Source organism: Cariama cristata, unplaced genomic scaffold, assembly GCF_000690535.1.
Source record: "Cariama cristata isolate BGI_N322 unplaced genomic scaffold, ASM69053v1 scaffold43940, whole genome shotgun sequence".
Taxonomy (NCBI): domain Eukaryota; kingdom Metazoa; phylum Chordata; class Aves; order Cariamiformes; family Cariamidae; genus Cariama; species Cariama cristata.
The window spans coordinates 956-16,977 of record NW_009597172.1 but is presented as its reverse complement, the minus strand read 5'-3'; the positions used below and the strand labels follow the sequence as shown (position 1 = coordinate 16,977).

The window sequence follows — 16,022 nt, the reverse complement described above, 5'->3', positions numbered from 1 at the left end:
AAAAGAGTGCAAGAGTGCACAGCTCTGGAGGAACTGCAAGTCCTCATGACAATAAGGAAAATCCATCAAACCCAAGATCTGCCTTACCTCTTCACAAACCTTCAGCTTCTTTGTGATGGCTTGATAGCAGACAGCTGGCTGTATGGAGAAGACAAAGCATTCAGGGGAAGAACAGTGCTGATTTGCTCTGCTGAGCAAACAGACCATATCCTTCGTATACAGAAACAGGCAGCTCACCCACCCACCACCATCTGCAGAGCAGGAAAACTCTCAGGCTTCCCTCCAGGGGAGAACTGCAACATACTAAGCTCTTCCTTTCCCACCTTGCCCCAGCAATTCAGCCTGTCTTCTGATGCAGATACTACAAACTCCTTTCTGTAGTTCACAGGACAGGCTCCTCTAGATGCAATGATTCAGGGCATCCCTACTCTCACGTTTGGCCCAAAGAGAACAGAGATCTCTACAGCCTGCCACAGGGCACCTTGCCTCATTATCTATGCTCAGTATGTCAGTGCAGCTGTGGAAGCAAAACCTTCTTGTTAATATGAGAAGGCACCTGGCTTTCAACAAATGTTAAGGTGAAGGCTGCTCCTTCTCATGCTGCTCATTGTCAGCTTGTCTAGATTAAAACTGTTAGCTGCTCTTAATCCTTCTGGCTCTGTCCAGATTCTCAGATAGATATAAATCCTTTTTCATTTAATGTGATCTTTCCTTTTCCTCCTGATCTTCACTGCTGAAGATAAAATCTTGCAAGGTTTCTGACTCTCTAAATTGGCTATATTTTAAATGGAGCTTTTCTGGTCCTGGAAATTCTCCTGCCATATTCAGTTAATTGACAAGTTCATCCAGACGAAGGAACGGGTAGGACAATCGAAGACAATCAAACAACAGAGGTTTTAAAGAGAAAACCAGCTTTTTCTACCCCTTGATATTCAATCTACAGAATTTACTACAATGGATCTGTCAAATCCTGGTGCTAGACAACCTTTAATTACTTAAACTATTCCCTGTACTCAATGCCAAATCATTCTATACCTTAAGGTTAGGAAGTAACTGAACTAAGAGATTGCACATGAGAATCTAACTGCCACTAGCCCCCAAAGAACAGAATTTCAGAGCTCTTTATGCATACTCCTTGTAACTAGTCCCAAGGAAAGGGCAGGATGCCAAGCTAGACAGACCAGCAGAATGATCCCGTCTGCCAAATGCTCACCTTCTCAGTCTGGCTCAGGAGGAAGTGATGAAAGTGTGGATCACTGTCCTTCACAGGCTACAAAGAGAGAAAGTACAGGCTCAGAAACATTCCCAGAGAATCACTGGGCAACCACAGCACAATTCCCTTGTTCTCTGAAGCTTCACGAGAAAAATGGCTTAAGGTGGAAAATATAAAGTGTATCAGCTGCATCAAGCAGCCTGTTTAAGTAATTTACTTTGTGCTTCATTCTCAAAACCAAAGCCATTCAAGTCAAATTCCTCATTTTTAAACATCTGTAGGAAAATAAAAAAAGACAATGAGCAAGATGAAGGAGGAAGAGATCTCATATCCCGCTTCTTCCTCTTCCCAAGGGAATGAGAACACTTATTTTCCAGCTTCCAAGGAACTCCTTAAAACAGCATTCTGGGAATTGGCTGGAGATTACACCTAGCACTGTCACAAGCCAGGCAAACCCCTACTAACAGCAACAAGGACTGTAGGCCACGGTATAACACCTCCCCAGTGAGCATCATATGCACTAGCCTAGGGTCATGCTGCTCTTACTCTGCTTTACTGATCACTTATTTATGCACAAAAACTAAAGGTTTCCAAAAGATGCTTATCAGTGAAATCACATGAAACCATCCCATAGAATAGTATCCAGACAGGGAGAGACTATCCACATCATTTCCTCCAGTTTTGGGGAGCCAATCCCAGAAATACTTTTGAAACAAGACGTGCAAAAATGAGTGCAGCAAGTTAAGTGTGAATCTGCAAATGGTTCCACAAAGACTGAAATCTCACTTCCCAGCACACTTAATTGCCCAGGATATTGTCTAGCTTTGTTACACTACAGAATGACAGTCTTATTTTGGTCCTACATGAGGAAGAGAAGATCCCAGTATTTTACAGCCCAGACAAAGCATTCTAGATTTGCTTCCACAAACTCAGTTTCTAGATCGCGTACGTTGTAACGTTTCTCACCTCACTGACGCTTGGTGGCCACTTAAATCCAGCCACTGTTCCAGTCATCACTCTCTTCACTGTACTTGACTCTGGAATTGTGAGGTCCTGAGGAGATAGAAGAAGGATCAGAAAGAGCTTACAACCTGGCTTAGTGGCTGGCCACAGCACGTTGATCATATGAGTACACACAGAGAGTTTTGAAAAGCATTACAAACACCTTCCATTTCACATGCCTTTCCATGAAGTGTTCATATTTAAACACACAGTGTATTATCAACACAGGTGAGGTGAAGAAAACGTGAACTGCCAACAAAGGAATTCAGTCACAGTTATGGCTTCTGGAGAATCCATTCTTCATATGCAAGAGGAATCATTGCACTTGTGTAATCATGCAATGAGCAGAGAAGCAAACGAACACACTTGATCCAGCATTTTCCTCTGGTGGATGCAAAAAGCTAAACAAATGGGTGAAGAACATTGCCACAGTCAGAGGTCTGAACTCTTCTAATCCTCCCCTGTGATAAAAAAAGTAGCCTACCTGTTAACAGGAAAACCTTCAAAGCATTAGGCTGATAGAATCACAGAATCATTTAGGTTGGAAAAGACCTATAAGATCATTGAGTCCAACCACTAACCTAACACTGCCAAGTCCACCACTAATACCATTAATTTCTCCACAAAAAAGTTCAGTCATCGGCTCAAGTTTGCAGAATCCATGAGACTGAAACTACTAGGTGGACTGCCCCATTCACTCAACAGGCCCTGTCTCGTAAAGTCATGATAATATTTAACACGTTGGGTTATTTTTATTGTTGAGCAGATTAAAATGTATCTTTCTTATTTCCCCAAGGTATATAGGTTAACATAGGTCTTCATGCAATATGAAGAGAATGGACCATGCAGAGAGGACTTCTGCATAGTATGTGTTATCTTCCTGAAATGAGGGTCCAGAAATGGAATCATGTTATGTCCCCTGTAAAATTACTTCCTGAAAATGCACAATATATCTTAGTGGCCACCCAGAACCACAAGAGAAGAGCACTGTTTGCAAAAAAGGTAAGAGCAAGACTCCTGGAGGTAACCTAGATTGATGCAACTGTTTCATCTGTTAGCAGAGACAGTTTAGACATCAGTCTCCAACCTTAAGGTGTTTAGGGGGAGCCTTGCATACCAAAATTCTCTCCTTAGAGACCACACTGCTGTTTCAACTGGTAAAGCGTGGATGAAACCTGCTCTGGTACCTATGAAGTCATGTTGGTCCTTTGAAAATATTCATATAAGCTTAAAAATTAGAGTATTTGAATGATCATGTACGCCTACAGAGCATTTCTACACAGAGCACACCGCAGCAACAACTGGATTGTTGAATTTTGTGCATCCTTATTACTTGGAAAGCCAGAATTTGGACTGTAACGGAGCAAAAACCCCAAATCCCAACACTGCAGTAATGCAGGACAGCAACGTAAATGCTTTCTACCCTAGGGCTAAGAATTTGGGGAAATTATGAGAACCAGGCAAGAAGACAAGATCTTAAAATTATTTCACAGGCTGAAAAATAGTATTAAGATAGTACTGTTACATTTTCATGGCAATTTCTTTAATTGTCAATACACTACTTTCCAGAAGCTATAAGGCTACTTTCCTACATTAGCCTGCATATTTTCATAGTCTGTGGCCAGACATTTATCACATCGCTGGCCACCTATTTGTGATGAGCTGTTTAAAGCCACTGTGCTTGCAACTTGCCAGTAAAATAATTTCTACTACCACAATTAACTCACTCAAAGCACTCTGATGCCCTGAGGTAGCTGATACAGTAAAACCTAAGCATGCAATGTGTCAGCACGATCAGAATTCTCCCAGCCATTAGTTTTGATCAATTTTGGAATGAATCTAGCTCAAAGACACAAAAGCATTTTGCAAGTGGAAAAAAGACCCCGTGGTTTACTGTAACAGAAACAAGTGAAGATACAACATGCTCATAGTAAGACACTTTCAAAGGTGAAAAGTATGTTGCTGGTAAAGTGTTTTCCTGCAGTCAAGTCACAAGTTCTGTAATTATTAGTAAGAATTCACAAATATCCGTTCCTCCCCTCCTCCAACTCTCCCGCAAAAGGAGAAACTGATGGGCTCTGCCATACACCCTGATTTAACAGAAGCTAGTTCCAAAAACAAGCCAGTATTTCCTTCATAGCTAACATCTGAGATGATCAGCTTCATTTTAGTGTATCAAGAGAGTTTGCTGTTCAACCAGTGAAGGCCAATCCATTCACAATTTTGGAGATGAAAGACTACCATCTTGACTTGCATCCTGAAGTGCACTGAAAGCAAAGGTTGTGAAGCACAGCATAACGTAATCCCTTTGAAGCACAGGTGACCAAGCAGGTTGCCGCATGGCGTATCAGCTGAAGTCTCCCAACAGTCTTCAGGTGGAGTCTCCAATGGAGCACGTGCATTGTAATAATCCACTGAAATAATTATCCATTTGGAAAAGGAAGATCTGGACCACAACAGTGAGTTCCACAACCAATAAAAAGCCTGGAACTCTAGATGAGCGTAGACAAAGTATTGGTGCCTATCCAGAAATAACAAGGAAGTAATGGGGATAAAATAATAATGCTCCAAGGTTGGACCTTTATAGTGGAGGACAGAAATATATCCTATAGCATAGGAGCTGAAATGAATACAAGTAATTCTTCTGGTGGATTCCTCAGGCTACAAGAGTTTCTTCTTTAAGCCCTAGCCCTTAAGAAAACCCCACCCTCTGCAAGTACTGAGGGTGAAGTCGAGTAAATACTAATCACTTAATCATACAAAGTAGATGAGATGGGAGAAGTCAGGAATCAGATGAAGACTCACATCTCTTCACTAATCCTTCCCACACAAACCGAACTTGAGGGATGGCAAGATGAAAGGTGGAGTCTCATGATACAGCTCTCAATGCCCTCTCAAAGATATGAATAGAGCCACTCAACAATCACTAACTGGTAAAAATTACAGGAAGAATCAACAATATGCCTGCCAAAGGTATCAGGCAGCCAAATGGTCTAGAAGTAGTAACATGGAGCAGCTTAAAAAAACCTGATACTGAACTGACTCTTCCTGCTGGCCTGTTAGTCAAGGTGCCAGTCAACCCTAGAGTCCATCTGCAAAGTCCACAGGGCACTGGCGGACATGCACAACACAAACCTTCTCATCCTTGGGTGGACGCCCCCGCTTTCGGGGGCTCTGATCCTGGGCTCTTTTCAAAGGTGATTTTGATCCTCTCTCTGACGATACAGAAGAGACCCTCTTTTTTCCTTCCCCTGTGCCCTTCTTCAACTTCCCTTCAGACAAACTGGCTTTGCGTTTCTCTTCACCAGCAGATTGCTTGCCTCTTTCTTCACTGGAATTACGCCGATTCTTCTCTTCATTGGAGTTATGGGAAGACGCCTGAGAGATTACAGAATAGAAGATGGTAAGGAAAGAAGAGAAGGGCTGGAATGATTTTCATGCAAAACCAAGGATGTGAAGGACCCTGTGCTGATTACTATCAAGCAAAACAACAGCACAGGAACTTGAAAACTAGATATTTGTTAGCCCGTTGAAGTCGGAGAGTGAAGTTCCTGGTTAGTTCTCCTGCAAAAACACATCAGTTCAAGTAAAGGAGTAACAGAACAGGCCACTTTAAGACTTGCTGTGGGTGCGTGCATGTATATGCACTTCCGACACACTAAAGACAAGATTAGCAGATATCAAATTCTAGCCCAAGACTTAAGACTGATTTATCAAATCATCATAAGCAGATCAATTAGCCTCTTCAGTTTCTTCATCAGTTTAATAACACTTTCTTCCCACCAAACAAGACTGAATAGGGAAGAAGAGAGGATAGGCAAAAAAAAAAAAAAAAAACCACCAAGGGAATGAAAATGAACCCCCCCCCGCAACTTGCCAGAGGCAACAAACTCCTTCCACATAAAAACACATCTGACCATCATTCATGCCAAGACTTGTTTTGATGCACACAGTAAAAAAGAACCCACTCACCTGGTCCTTGCCTTTGGTTTTTCTAAGAAACTCCTCTACAGCATCCACGGCTTGCTGGAAACGCTTACCCTTGTTAATCTTTATCATTTCCTCTTTGTGAGGGTGGTAAGGCTTCAGCTGCTCCACTTTGATCCAAGCACTAGAAACAAACAAACAAACGTTAGTTATATTCTCCAAACAGCAACTTTTTCAACCATCCCACTTTTAGAAACACACAGATACACTTTTTTTCTCCAGAGCAACTGATGATAGCAGCCTAAACTCACTTGCTTTCTAGAACCTGAAAGGCTGCGACTTCTGCATTCACCGAGAACGTTCTTTTGGCACTTTTACTTGGTTTCTCTCTCAAGTTTTATATCCTCTTATGCTAGCAGTGCTCCGCTCTAAGCGTTATTCATATTCTCTATTAGCAAGACAGCTTTTGGATGTGATCATAGGTAGTTGTTTAGAATAAAGGCAGCCTAGTGACTGCTCTTGTATCACCAGGAGGAAAGCCCACAATGACATGCCTCCACCTAAGATAGCCAATAATATGAATCTGCTCGAGAGGCTGTTGAAAGTAGAGGCCACATAACAATTCTAAGCCATCAACCCCCTGTTCAAACACACCATGCACACAAAACTGTCTGCAGAAACTGGAGAAAAAAACTCAAAATTATGTATCTCACAATAGAGCTGACCACAAATAAAGTGAGCACAAATACCACAGCTCATTGCTGAACGTATTTCTGATGTACCTTGATATTCTGCATGAAAACATTTCCACTTTTGAGGAAAAAACATTTTCTTCACTGTTGATATTTTAAGATAAACTGCTACAGTAGCAGAGTATCAACCTGACTGCAGTCCTATGAAGAAACTCAAATGACCTCCCTGTTTCCACTGCTGCTAAATAGGACTTCTTGACATTTACCAAATGGTTAAGTGGCCAAGCACAGGGTGACAACTGCACTTTCCTTCAGGCTGACAAGCTCTTCTACCACTCTTTCACTGCGGCTTCGGGGAACGCCTTTACTTTCAACATTCCTCAGGGCTCTCACAGTGATTAGACTACCTTCCTGTCTCCCCAAATTCAAGCCCAGGCTTATCAGCCACACTGTTACAAAGCTATTTCCATCCTACTGAAAACAGACCCGCCTAAGTTTTAGAAAAGCTTTTCCTAAGCTAAGATGGGCCAACAGTGCTTCTTACCATACAGCAGTCCAGCACACAGTAAAAACCAGTCAAACTGACTTTCTCTGGTCCCAAAACATCTCTATGTTACAAACATTAACTAGCCATGATTATAGGTTTTAAATATTCTCCAGTGCAGTCTAGTTCCTGCAAGCAGATGAAGAGGTTTAATAGCTGCCTTTTCAGATGTAGTAAGCATCATGTCGCACAGCTAAACTGAACATAAAGATGAAAAGAATAGAAATAATAATAGTAATGCTTTGCTTGATCTTGTTTGTCCTGTCTTCATGAAGTAGTAAAGTCCAGTAAACACTTCAAAACTTCATGGAGATCTTTCTGTTCACTGGCATTAACCATTGCTTGTAGACAGGAATCAACTTGCTTAAAGTAGATCGAAACTTTTTGGGTTGCATTTGGAGAGATGAGGTTTCCTGCTAGAATTGACTGCAAAAAATGCTAGCATCCTTTCCACACTGCCAGTATAGCCTACACCACGATTCCACCGGAGCCTGGAAGCAGAACTCAGTACTCTTTTGCACGTAAAGCTGAATTCTTTTGCTTAGTTTACATCATCTTCATAATAACCGACTTAACGTAATATAACAAGTCAAATCATTACTTTCAGACTAGAGCCTGCCATCTAGCAGCTCTTCAGAGAATCCCTCCTAGCTGCCCAGACAATATAGTGAAAAATATCTTAAAATTCTCTTATACTGCAAAGCTTTTCTGTGTGGCACTCAGTGACAAAGCATCCCTAGGTACGAGGCAACATCAGCTCATGAAAAGCCTTTCCATTATGCATATAAAGGAAATAAAATTTTGGAGTACATTATTATAAAACATGTTAAACATTGTTGCTAGATTTGAATTTCTAAATAAAAATTACTTTTTTTCTATCAAGGCATTCTCTTAGGTTTCTGCACATCCTATCCCTCCTCCCTGCACATGTTCACTAGCTTCCTTTCTCATTACTTTTTCTTTGGTATGGAGAAGGTCTGAAGCACAAAGCTTTCCAGCTCCTGGCTTCAAAGGTGCATCTTGGCACTTGTGATCCCCCAGGACAAAGAGCTAGAGATCTCAGAGACAATAATAAGTAAAAAAAAGTCTTAAATGCTGCCTCAGGGTTAAATACAAATTTTAAAAAAAAATAAAAATCTGTCTTTTCCTTTCCAGTTTGCTTGTTGCATGTGACCTACCTGGACAACCTTCTGTAAGATGTGAACATGTCTTTTGACACCAGATGCCCATAAAGCATTTTCATGCAATGTTTCAAACTCTTGAAAACAAAAGAACTTTCCACCAAACAAATCATTCATGTTTATACTCAAGATCTCTCTCTCTCTCTGTTAAGCAATAACCTCAAAGCCAATGAAGGCCAATATTTAGATAAGAGGTCTCCAGGATACAAAGGGAGCTACTATTTCTCTCCTCACTCAGCAACGAATTAATGCCCCAGAAAAGCATTAGTGACATTACATTACTGAAGATGTCATATTTAAGATGAAATTGTATTCATACTGCTGCACAGAGTCATCTGGTATCTGTAAAGAATGGACTAAATGGAAAGATGTAAAAACGATACGTCAGTATGGGTTTCTCTGCTCACTTCTCCATGCACTTCCTCATCCCCTCCAAAATATTATTCTTATAAAATCACGACTCTTATAAAATCCATCACAAAGAGTAATTAAAACTTAGAATGCTTGTAAAGCATAGGGAAGTACAAATGTGACCTGGAGCTGCATGGAAAACAGTGGCCCAGAAGAGATGCAACCAGAGATACCAGATTCAAATCCATGGTATGAGCTCAGCACAGGCAAGGAGACCTTAAAACCCTTGACCTTCTAGCCACTCTCTTCCAGTCTAAAGGTATCAATTTCTAATGATAAACTGGAGAAATTAAAGTGGAGGAACATTCACAAATCCTTACTTTTTGCAAGCCTTACAGTTAGGGATGGAAAACAGTGACACTGTATCTCCAAATTTCTATTACTTGTTACAGTCTGGGAAAAGTTTCATAAAGTTTTTACACTGCAGCAGTTCAGATGCCCACACTAAATGCTAACACAACCTATTTTGAAAGTCAAAAGAAAATTGCTTGGTTATTTAAAAGCCCAGTGTGTGTGAGCACACAATAGGGAAATCAAGATGGGTTTCCTGCTGTTAAAAGGCAAAGCCCCAATTTTGATCAGTAAAACGACTCAAATGGCTGAACTCTGGAAGTCGATATGTAAGGTTCTTAAAAAAAACAAAACAAAACAAAATCAACCACACTAAATTAGAATAAATGTCCATGCAGCGAAGAAGAGATACCTGGCAGACGAAAACAAGTAACGAGGCAATACTGAAAGAAATTCTAAGTATTCCATTTTTCAAATTTCTGCACTAAAAAAAAATTTTGCAGAGTACTTACACACCCAAAGAAATGAGTAAGAGGTGGAAAAGTGAAATAGTAATTTTCAGCTATGGCACTCTGCCTGCAGAGATGTCTAACAACCCTCCAGCTGGCTCTGTTATACAGCAGTCTGGCTACAGCACCACAGAGCACCACACGGGATAACTTCCCTAACTGAGAGACCCCAGCAATGGAAGTTACCCCTCTGTCAGCTTCGCCTATACCCTCTGGCTCCTCAGACCGCCAGACTGTACCACGTCCAACACCTGGCAAACTTTAAGCAACTGGTTTCTGATGTCAGGAACCAAAAGAACATTTTAGAAAGATTACATTCAGAAATTTCTGTCTCCTTGAAAACCAGGGAGACCAGCGGCAGAAGAAGAGGCTAGGTGTTTGCGTCCCAACAGGATACAGAAGATGGGAAGGCAATGAGTGCTGTGCTAAAATCACTGTGCCTGATGGAAATGGGCTGCAGATTATTATACTTATCTTGGATTGCAAGTTTCCTTCAATTTTTCCTTAATATATCAAGTCAGGAAATGCCCCTTGACCCCACCACATTTAGTGAGACTATTTAGTTTTATACTGACACTTCAAAAAGGTGCTATGAGTAAGAATGGACTGCTCCAGCTTCCTATTCAGACTTGGATATACATGACTTGCAAGGCCATTTGGTCATTACAAAATATCTAATGGGGGAAAGAGGATGGGATGGGAGGTGAATGTGTGCGTTTGTACACACACCTCTGATGACTGCAGGACTCTCCCTAGTATTTCTATGAGACACAACAGAATGATACCTTCAAAGCAGTGATTCATTTGTTTGTTTGTTTCTTTTGAGAATGTCATAATGAATTTTAAAGCAGGCCATGAAATGTAAAAATGTAAAAATATTTTGAACTGGACAAAGTACACCAAGAAAGACTTGTAGGCTATGGGCCTGCCAGTCTATTAGTTCTAACTACTAAAAGCAATAAATGCAAATATATAGCAACGCATAAGTTCTTACATTGCAGTACCTGACTACTGGAATGATCTACAAACATTTCCTAGGACAAGACTGTAGCTTGGGAAATAAAAAGGGATCTTAAAAACTATCTGAAAAGCACAGTTAGAAACACAGATGAGAGGTCAAAGTTCCACTTTTATTTAGAAAGACTAAATTAAAATTGTTGTTTATACTCCCATAATCAGACGTTGTTACATACTTGCCAGGTCTATGGGCAGGTAACATCAACTCTTCTCAATTTTAGATGAAGAGTCCTTTTAATGTGACTTACTCCGAGAAGAGACAGTCAGAAAAAGAACTCCTAGGCAGACTAGAAAAATCTCCTCATCAATTTGGAGAATGAGTTAATAAGAGACATTACATGAGTACGTGCACCACAGTTAAGGCAATCACTTAGAATAGGACCTGGATATTATATTACTACTACGAACATCAAGGTGGCTTTCACTGTGAAAAAGCACAGGTGTACTTCACAGTTTAAACAAATAAGCAAATTCTTCTCCCATGTGTGGAGAACTGTTATCTTCCTGAAAACCTCTTACTTTGAAAGTGACAGAAGGAACTAACTCCACCAACACAACAAACAGAAGGAGCACAGAGCTCAGTAGAAACTTTATCAAAAGCCAGGTCTTAGAGCACAGTCTGAACGCAGTCATGCTCTCACTTTTATGTCTTTGGCCAAAATACAGCCCTCCAGTTAATGTATTTCCTTCCTTAGTCACTGCAGCATTGCACTGGGCCAGTAAGTATTTGTATTCAATTCACAGGTAAAGAAAAACGCATTTTCTTCTGTCCTGCATCCTAAGCTATACAGGATTTTGCAAATAACCAAAACCTATCTATACACTACACCAAAACCACTTCCAAACTCATCAGCATGTTTTTATTCACCCCTCCACTCTGCTCAGGTGCATGCACAGCAGTTCTCAATTCCAAGCAGCTTTCTCCTTAATCTTTGGTACGGCAAAATGGAGCCACGTAAGTCAGGAGGAATCAATTTTTACCTAGCCTGAAACAGTGGCATTTCTGGCCACAGCAGTCACCTGGGAATCCTCAGAAGAAAATAAGAGGACTACCAAGTCTGAGATTGCCTACCCATCGACAAACTGGCTGGCAACCACGCTCAGAAGTTTGTGAGAGGGATTCAACCTAGCAACTAGCATCAACCTTCACCTTACACACGCTAGACAACAGGCAAATAGCTTATATCCAGATCCTCACCTGTTACACCTTGACAGAGTAAGGCAGTAATAGAAGAGCTGTAAAAATGGATCAGTGGTAAAGTAACATCACCTTACAAACTTGGAAGTGGCAGAAAGAGCAACGTGCACTAGAATATCAGTATAAGTAAGCATACTCATCACGCCACGGACTACAAGGAGTGATGGCGCTTTGCATCCTCCTATTCATTATGCTGTTCACTATGTAGAGTAGTGACATTTTGCCTGTTACATATTTCCCCATAGTGTTTATACACACCTAGAAAAAAGTATTTGCAAAACACATTAGTTTACTTGCACAAAATAAGTAAATAGATTTTCTCCTCATGCTCACATTTTAAGTGACATCATCTACATTTTTCCTGATGTGGTTCATTGATTATGCTCAAAGATAAGAATTTGCTCAAGCAGGACCCTGGTTACAACAGCACAGTTCTAACCAGCACACTCTTTTAAAGTTCCAAGCCAGGACAAAACAGGCACACAAGCTTCTCTTTTCCGTCAACCAATATTATGTTAAAAGAAGAACAAAGGGGATGGTATTTATTTCTATTTAATTTTCAGGTAGGGTATGCCAGTCAAAGCGAGCAAATTTCTAAATCATGATTACCTAGCAGGAAATTATTAAATTTCACAAGCTGGAGCTGGCGGGGAGGGGGAAATACGACAATGACCACACTACCTTACTATGACAGACAACTGGATTCTCCCTAGCCAGAGCTCCAGAATCATGTAGTAAGTCCCAATTATTTTGCAGCTCTGAATTCTTCATTTGCAGTCACGGAAATCATGCTGCTAATCTCAGCTACAGTACCCCAGACACATGACCACTTTTTCCAAACTTGTCTTAATACAAAACATCTCTGTATTTGATTCAGTAACACGAAATACAAGAGTCGAGAACAAACAATCAGGATAGAAACAATCTCCTCAACTTTTACAGCTTAATTAGCTGAAATAACCACGTTTAACACCACCAAAAAAACCACTCTCTGCACTCAAATCAACCTTCACCTGCACTACATTACTAGAGATCCAACAAACGTTCCTATTAGTATGTAGCATTCACTTCTACTCCATCAAGTTTAGACCTCAGACCTTAATGGAAAATGATTTTTAAATATTAAGTAAAAATAATTTAGCAGTCAAAAATAATTTCCTAAGAAACATCCATTAAACGGTCTCAGTTTGTTACCTTTTTTCCAAAAACTAAAGGGTTTTCTAGTCTTCTGCAGATATTAGTAATTTTCTCCCTTATTGCATGACTTAATGCAAAATAGTAGAAAATAAAGGGAAATACTGAAAAGTTAGCAAAATAATTTTCAGTTTCATGAAATACTCAAGTTCTCCAGTTTTGTTTTTTTTTTTTCCAGTTTGCAAGTATCTAAGTCTAAGACAAATATGATTTTGTACATGTGTCTGGAATCAATAAACTACGCCTTGCAAAAAGGTAGTCTACAACAGTTTTGGCTTCCCTATACTGGAAAGTCTTCCCAAAGCACAGCAAGAACGTTTTCAGTCACCAGGTATGACAGTATATTCTTTTGGAAATGGCAAGCATATAGCTGTTTTATTCTCCTGGCAGAAAAGCAAATGCATACTCTTAGCTGTGCCTTTCTCATACATGGTTACATGCTGAAATCTAACCCAGTCACATCACACCTACTCCCCTAAAAATGGAAAGCTACCAAGAGCTTTCCTTCACTAAACTAAAATCCTAACGTGACTGGGTACTTAAGTCTTTACAGTCTTCATATATCCAACATGAATGGCTATGGCATGCAATAATAGTTGGGACTTTATTTTTGCCTGTAGATCAAAAACCACCCTTTGTAAAGCTACACTGTGTTAGTATGTATTTCCTCCACAAAAGATCCATATTACATGGCACAGTATTTTCACCAGATGAAAAACAAGCAGGTACATACTGATCTTCTGTTCCAAAAAACTTCACAAAGAAGCACTTTTTTCCACGAGGTTTCTTCAGATCTTTAGGTGGATTAACAATCTGAAGGTGACCAGAAGTGAAAGTTAAAAAGCACATAATGAAAATTTATACTCTGTGATTTTACTGTCACATGTTACAGCTATTGTAGATTTTATTTTTTTTTTTTTTAATCCGACTAGGAAGTGAACTTGGATCTGTTGTCTTTCAAGTAAACACTTAACCCACGTATTTCCTTAGATATAGGTATGCTGCAGCAGAGTGAAAAAGCACCTGAACTCCACTGATATACTGCTACATTCTTAGTGAGGTTTTCTTCTCCCTACCCCCAACAGGTAAGCTAGAAATAATTTCTAAAATTTAGAAAGACAAACGGCATTAATAAAAGTTTGTTCCACTTAGGTAACTTTAACAATTTATATTTAAAGCTTTGTCTTTACTCCCAGAATAGATTGCTTATAAGGTTTAAAACATTTGTAAAGAGAAAAGATGTCATTCAGTTACACAGGTGACACCTCGAAGACTGCAGGGGAGCCATGGCTTAACTTGATTCAATAACCAAATGTTTATGGTTGTCAGACACAATGACAGGATTTTTCTGTGCTGCATGCTCTTACCTCAGCATGCTTAGTCCTCATACCTTCACCAAAAATAAAACCAAAGTTCTTTCAGGTAAGTAAAAATAATAAAAATGGCACAAATAATTCAATTTTACTTTATTAAATCATTTTGGTCTTTCATCAGAGAAAACCCCAACCAAACCAGAAGAAAAAGTTCAACTACTCCTACCTCCAGAATTATTAATCAAAAATACATAGCTCTAAAACAGTATGCGGAGAAGTCGGACTCTCTACTTCTATTATTTAACACAGTGCATTTAAGCAACTTACTATGGAAGGAAAGAAATCTGTCTTGCAGAAATTGATTGGGATTAAATAACTAAATCTGGGAAACACAATCAGTTCCAGAGTGGGATGAACCGCTCTCTGTTGCTTTTCATTCCATCTGAACTAACAGCTGTTAGTGACAAGCTGAAATTCTAGATCAAATAAAGCCCTAAACTGGTTCACAGTTTAGATTTGTGGAGTACGTGTTTAAAAAAAACAACCAAACAAAGAACCCAATATTAATCTTCAACTGAAACACTTTCAGGCAAATCTTTGTGCAGAAGGAAAAAGCAAAAACAAAAAACCCAAAACCTAAGAAAGCAACAATAAAAAAATAACCCAACAACCACCAAACCTCACCTTTCCTGGCCATGGAGGATACCGGCCCAGCTTCCCCCTAGAGAAAAAAGAAAGCATTAGGCACTAGAACCAGAGAAAAAACAACTATCCCACATTTACCTTTTTGCATTACGTCATTATTTTTCACATTAAGCGTGTTACAACTTAGTCAAAACCTACCACGAAAGGCAAGATGTGCAGTTAACGCACAAGCATTATATTGTTAGATACCTGTACCTAAACGAAGCCTCTGAACAGTCTGCATGAACTCGCTGGACTCTCAGAACTTAAGTGAACAGAACAGCAGCAGCATAGCTACTGCCTGGAAGACACAGTGCTATAGTGCTTATTACTCTTGTAAGACAGGATGTTCCCTCACAAGGAACTGAAAAAAGTACTGACGCAGGTAATTAAACCAAATTCAGGTTGGTAACTTATATCCATCCGGACAGAACAGTCTACTGTGCAGAGCGGCCACCAATTTCCAGCTCAGAGAGCTGAGATTCTTGGAAGTTCTCACAGGAAAGCATAAATGACAGGATCCCCTGAACAGGTGTTCCATTATCGCTTTCTTCGGGTGCTCACCACCACAGTAAGACGAGCTAAAGATATAAAAGAGCCATAAGAAAGGCAGAAAAGTTCACTTCCTACACTTGTACATGTTCCCATTACGAAAACTACACGAAACTATTTTTTCACATAGGAGGAAGAGAAATTTGTCTTAGCCCTCAGCACGGTGGCTTTATCACTATCTTACCCTTGTCACTTACTCGGGCTGCAGTACTCTCACAAAACCTCATCAGGCATTGTCTTGCAAAAGACTGGCAAAGAACTGGTGGAGCCCGCCAGCTCCTGAACCAAAAATTC

At 40.0% G+C, this 16,022-nt stretch overlaps 1 protein-coding gene across 1 annotated transcript; it reads right to left on the bottom strand.

Annotated features, from left to right (window-relative positions):
- Positions 1-87: 87 nt before the first annotated feature.
- LOC104168238 (putative oxidoreductase GLYR1) lies at positions 88-15,213 on the bottom strand (the record flags this gene model as incomplete). The annotated part of the gene is made up of 7 exons (XM_009708764.1): positions 88-138; positions 1,214-1,270; positions 2,180-2,266; positions 5,351-5,593; positions 6,188-6,326; positions 13,913-13,992; positions 15,177-15,213. Coding segments are annotated over 7 exons (694 nt in total), but the record flags the coding sequence as incomplete, so codon positions are not given.
- Positions 15,214-16,022: the final 809 nt, after the last annotated feature.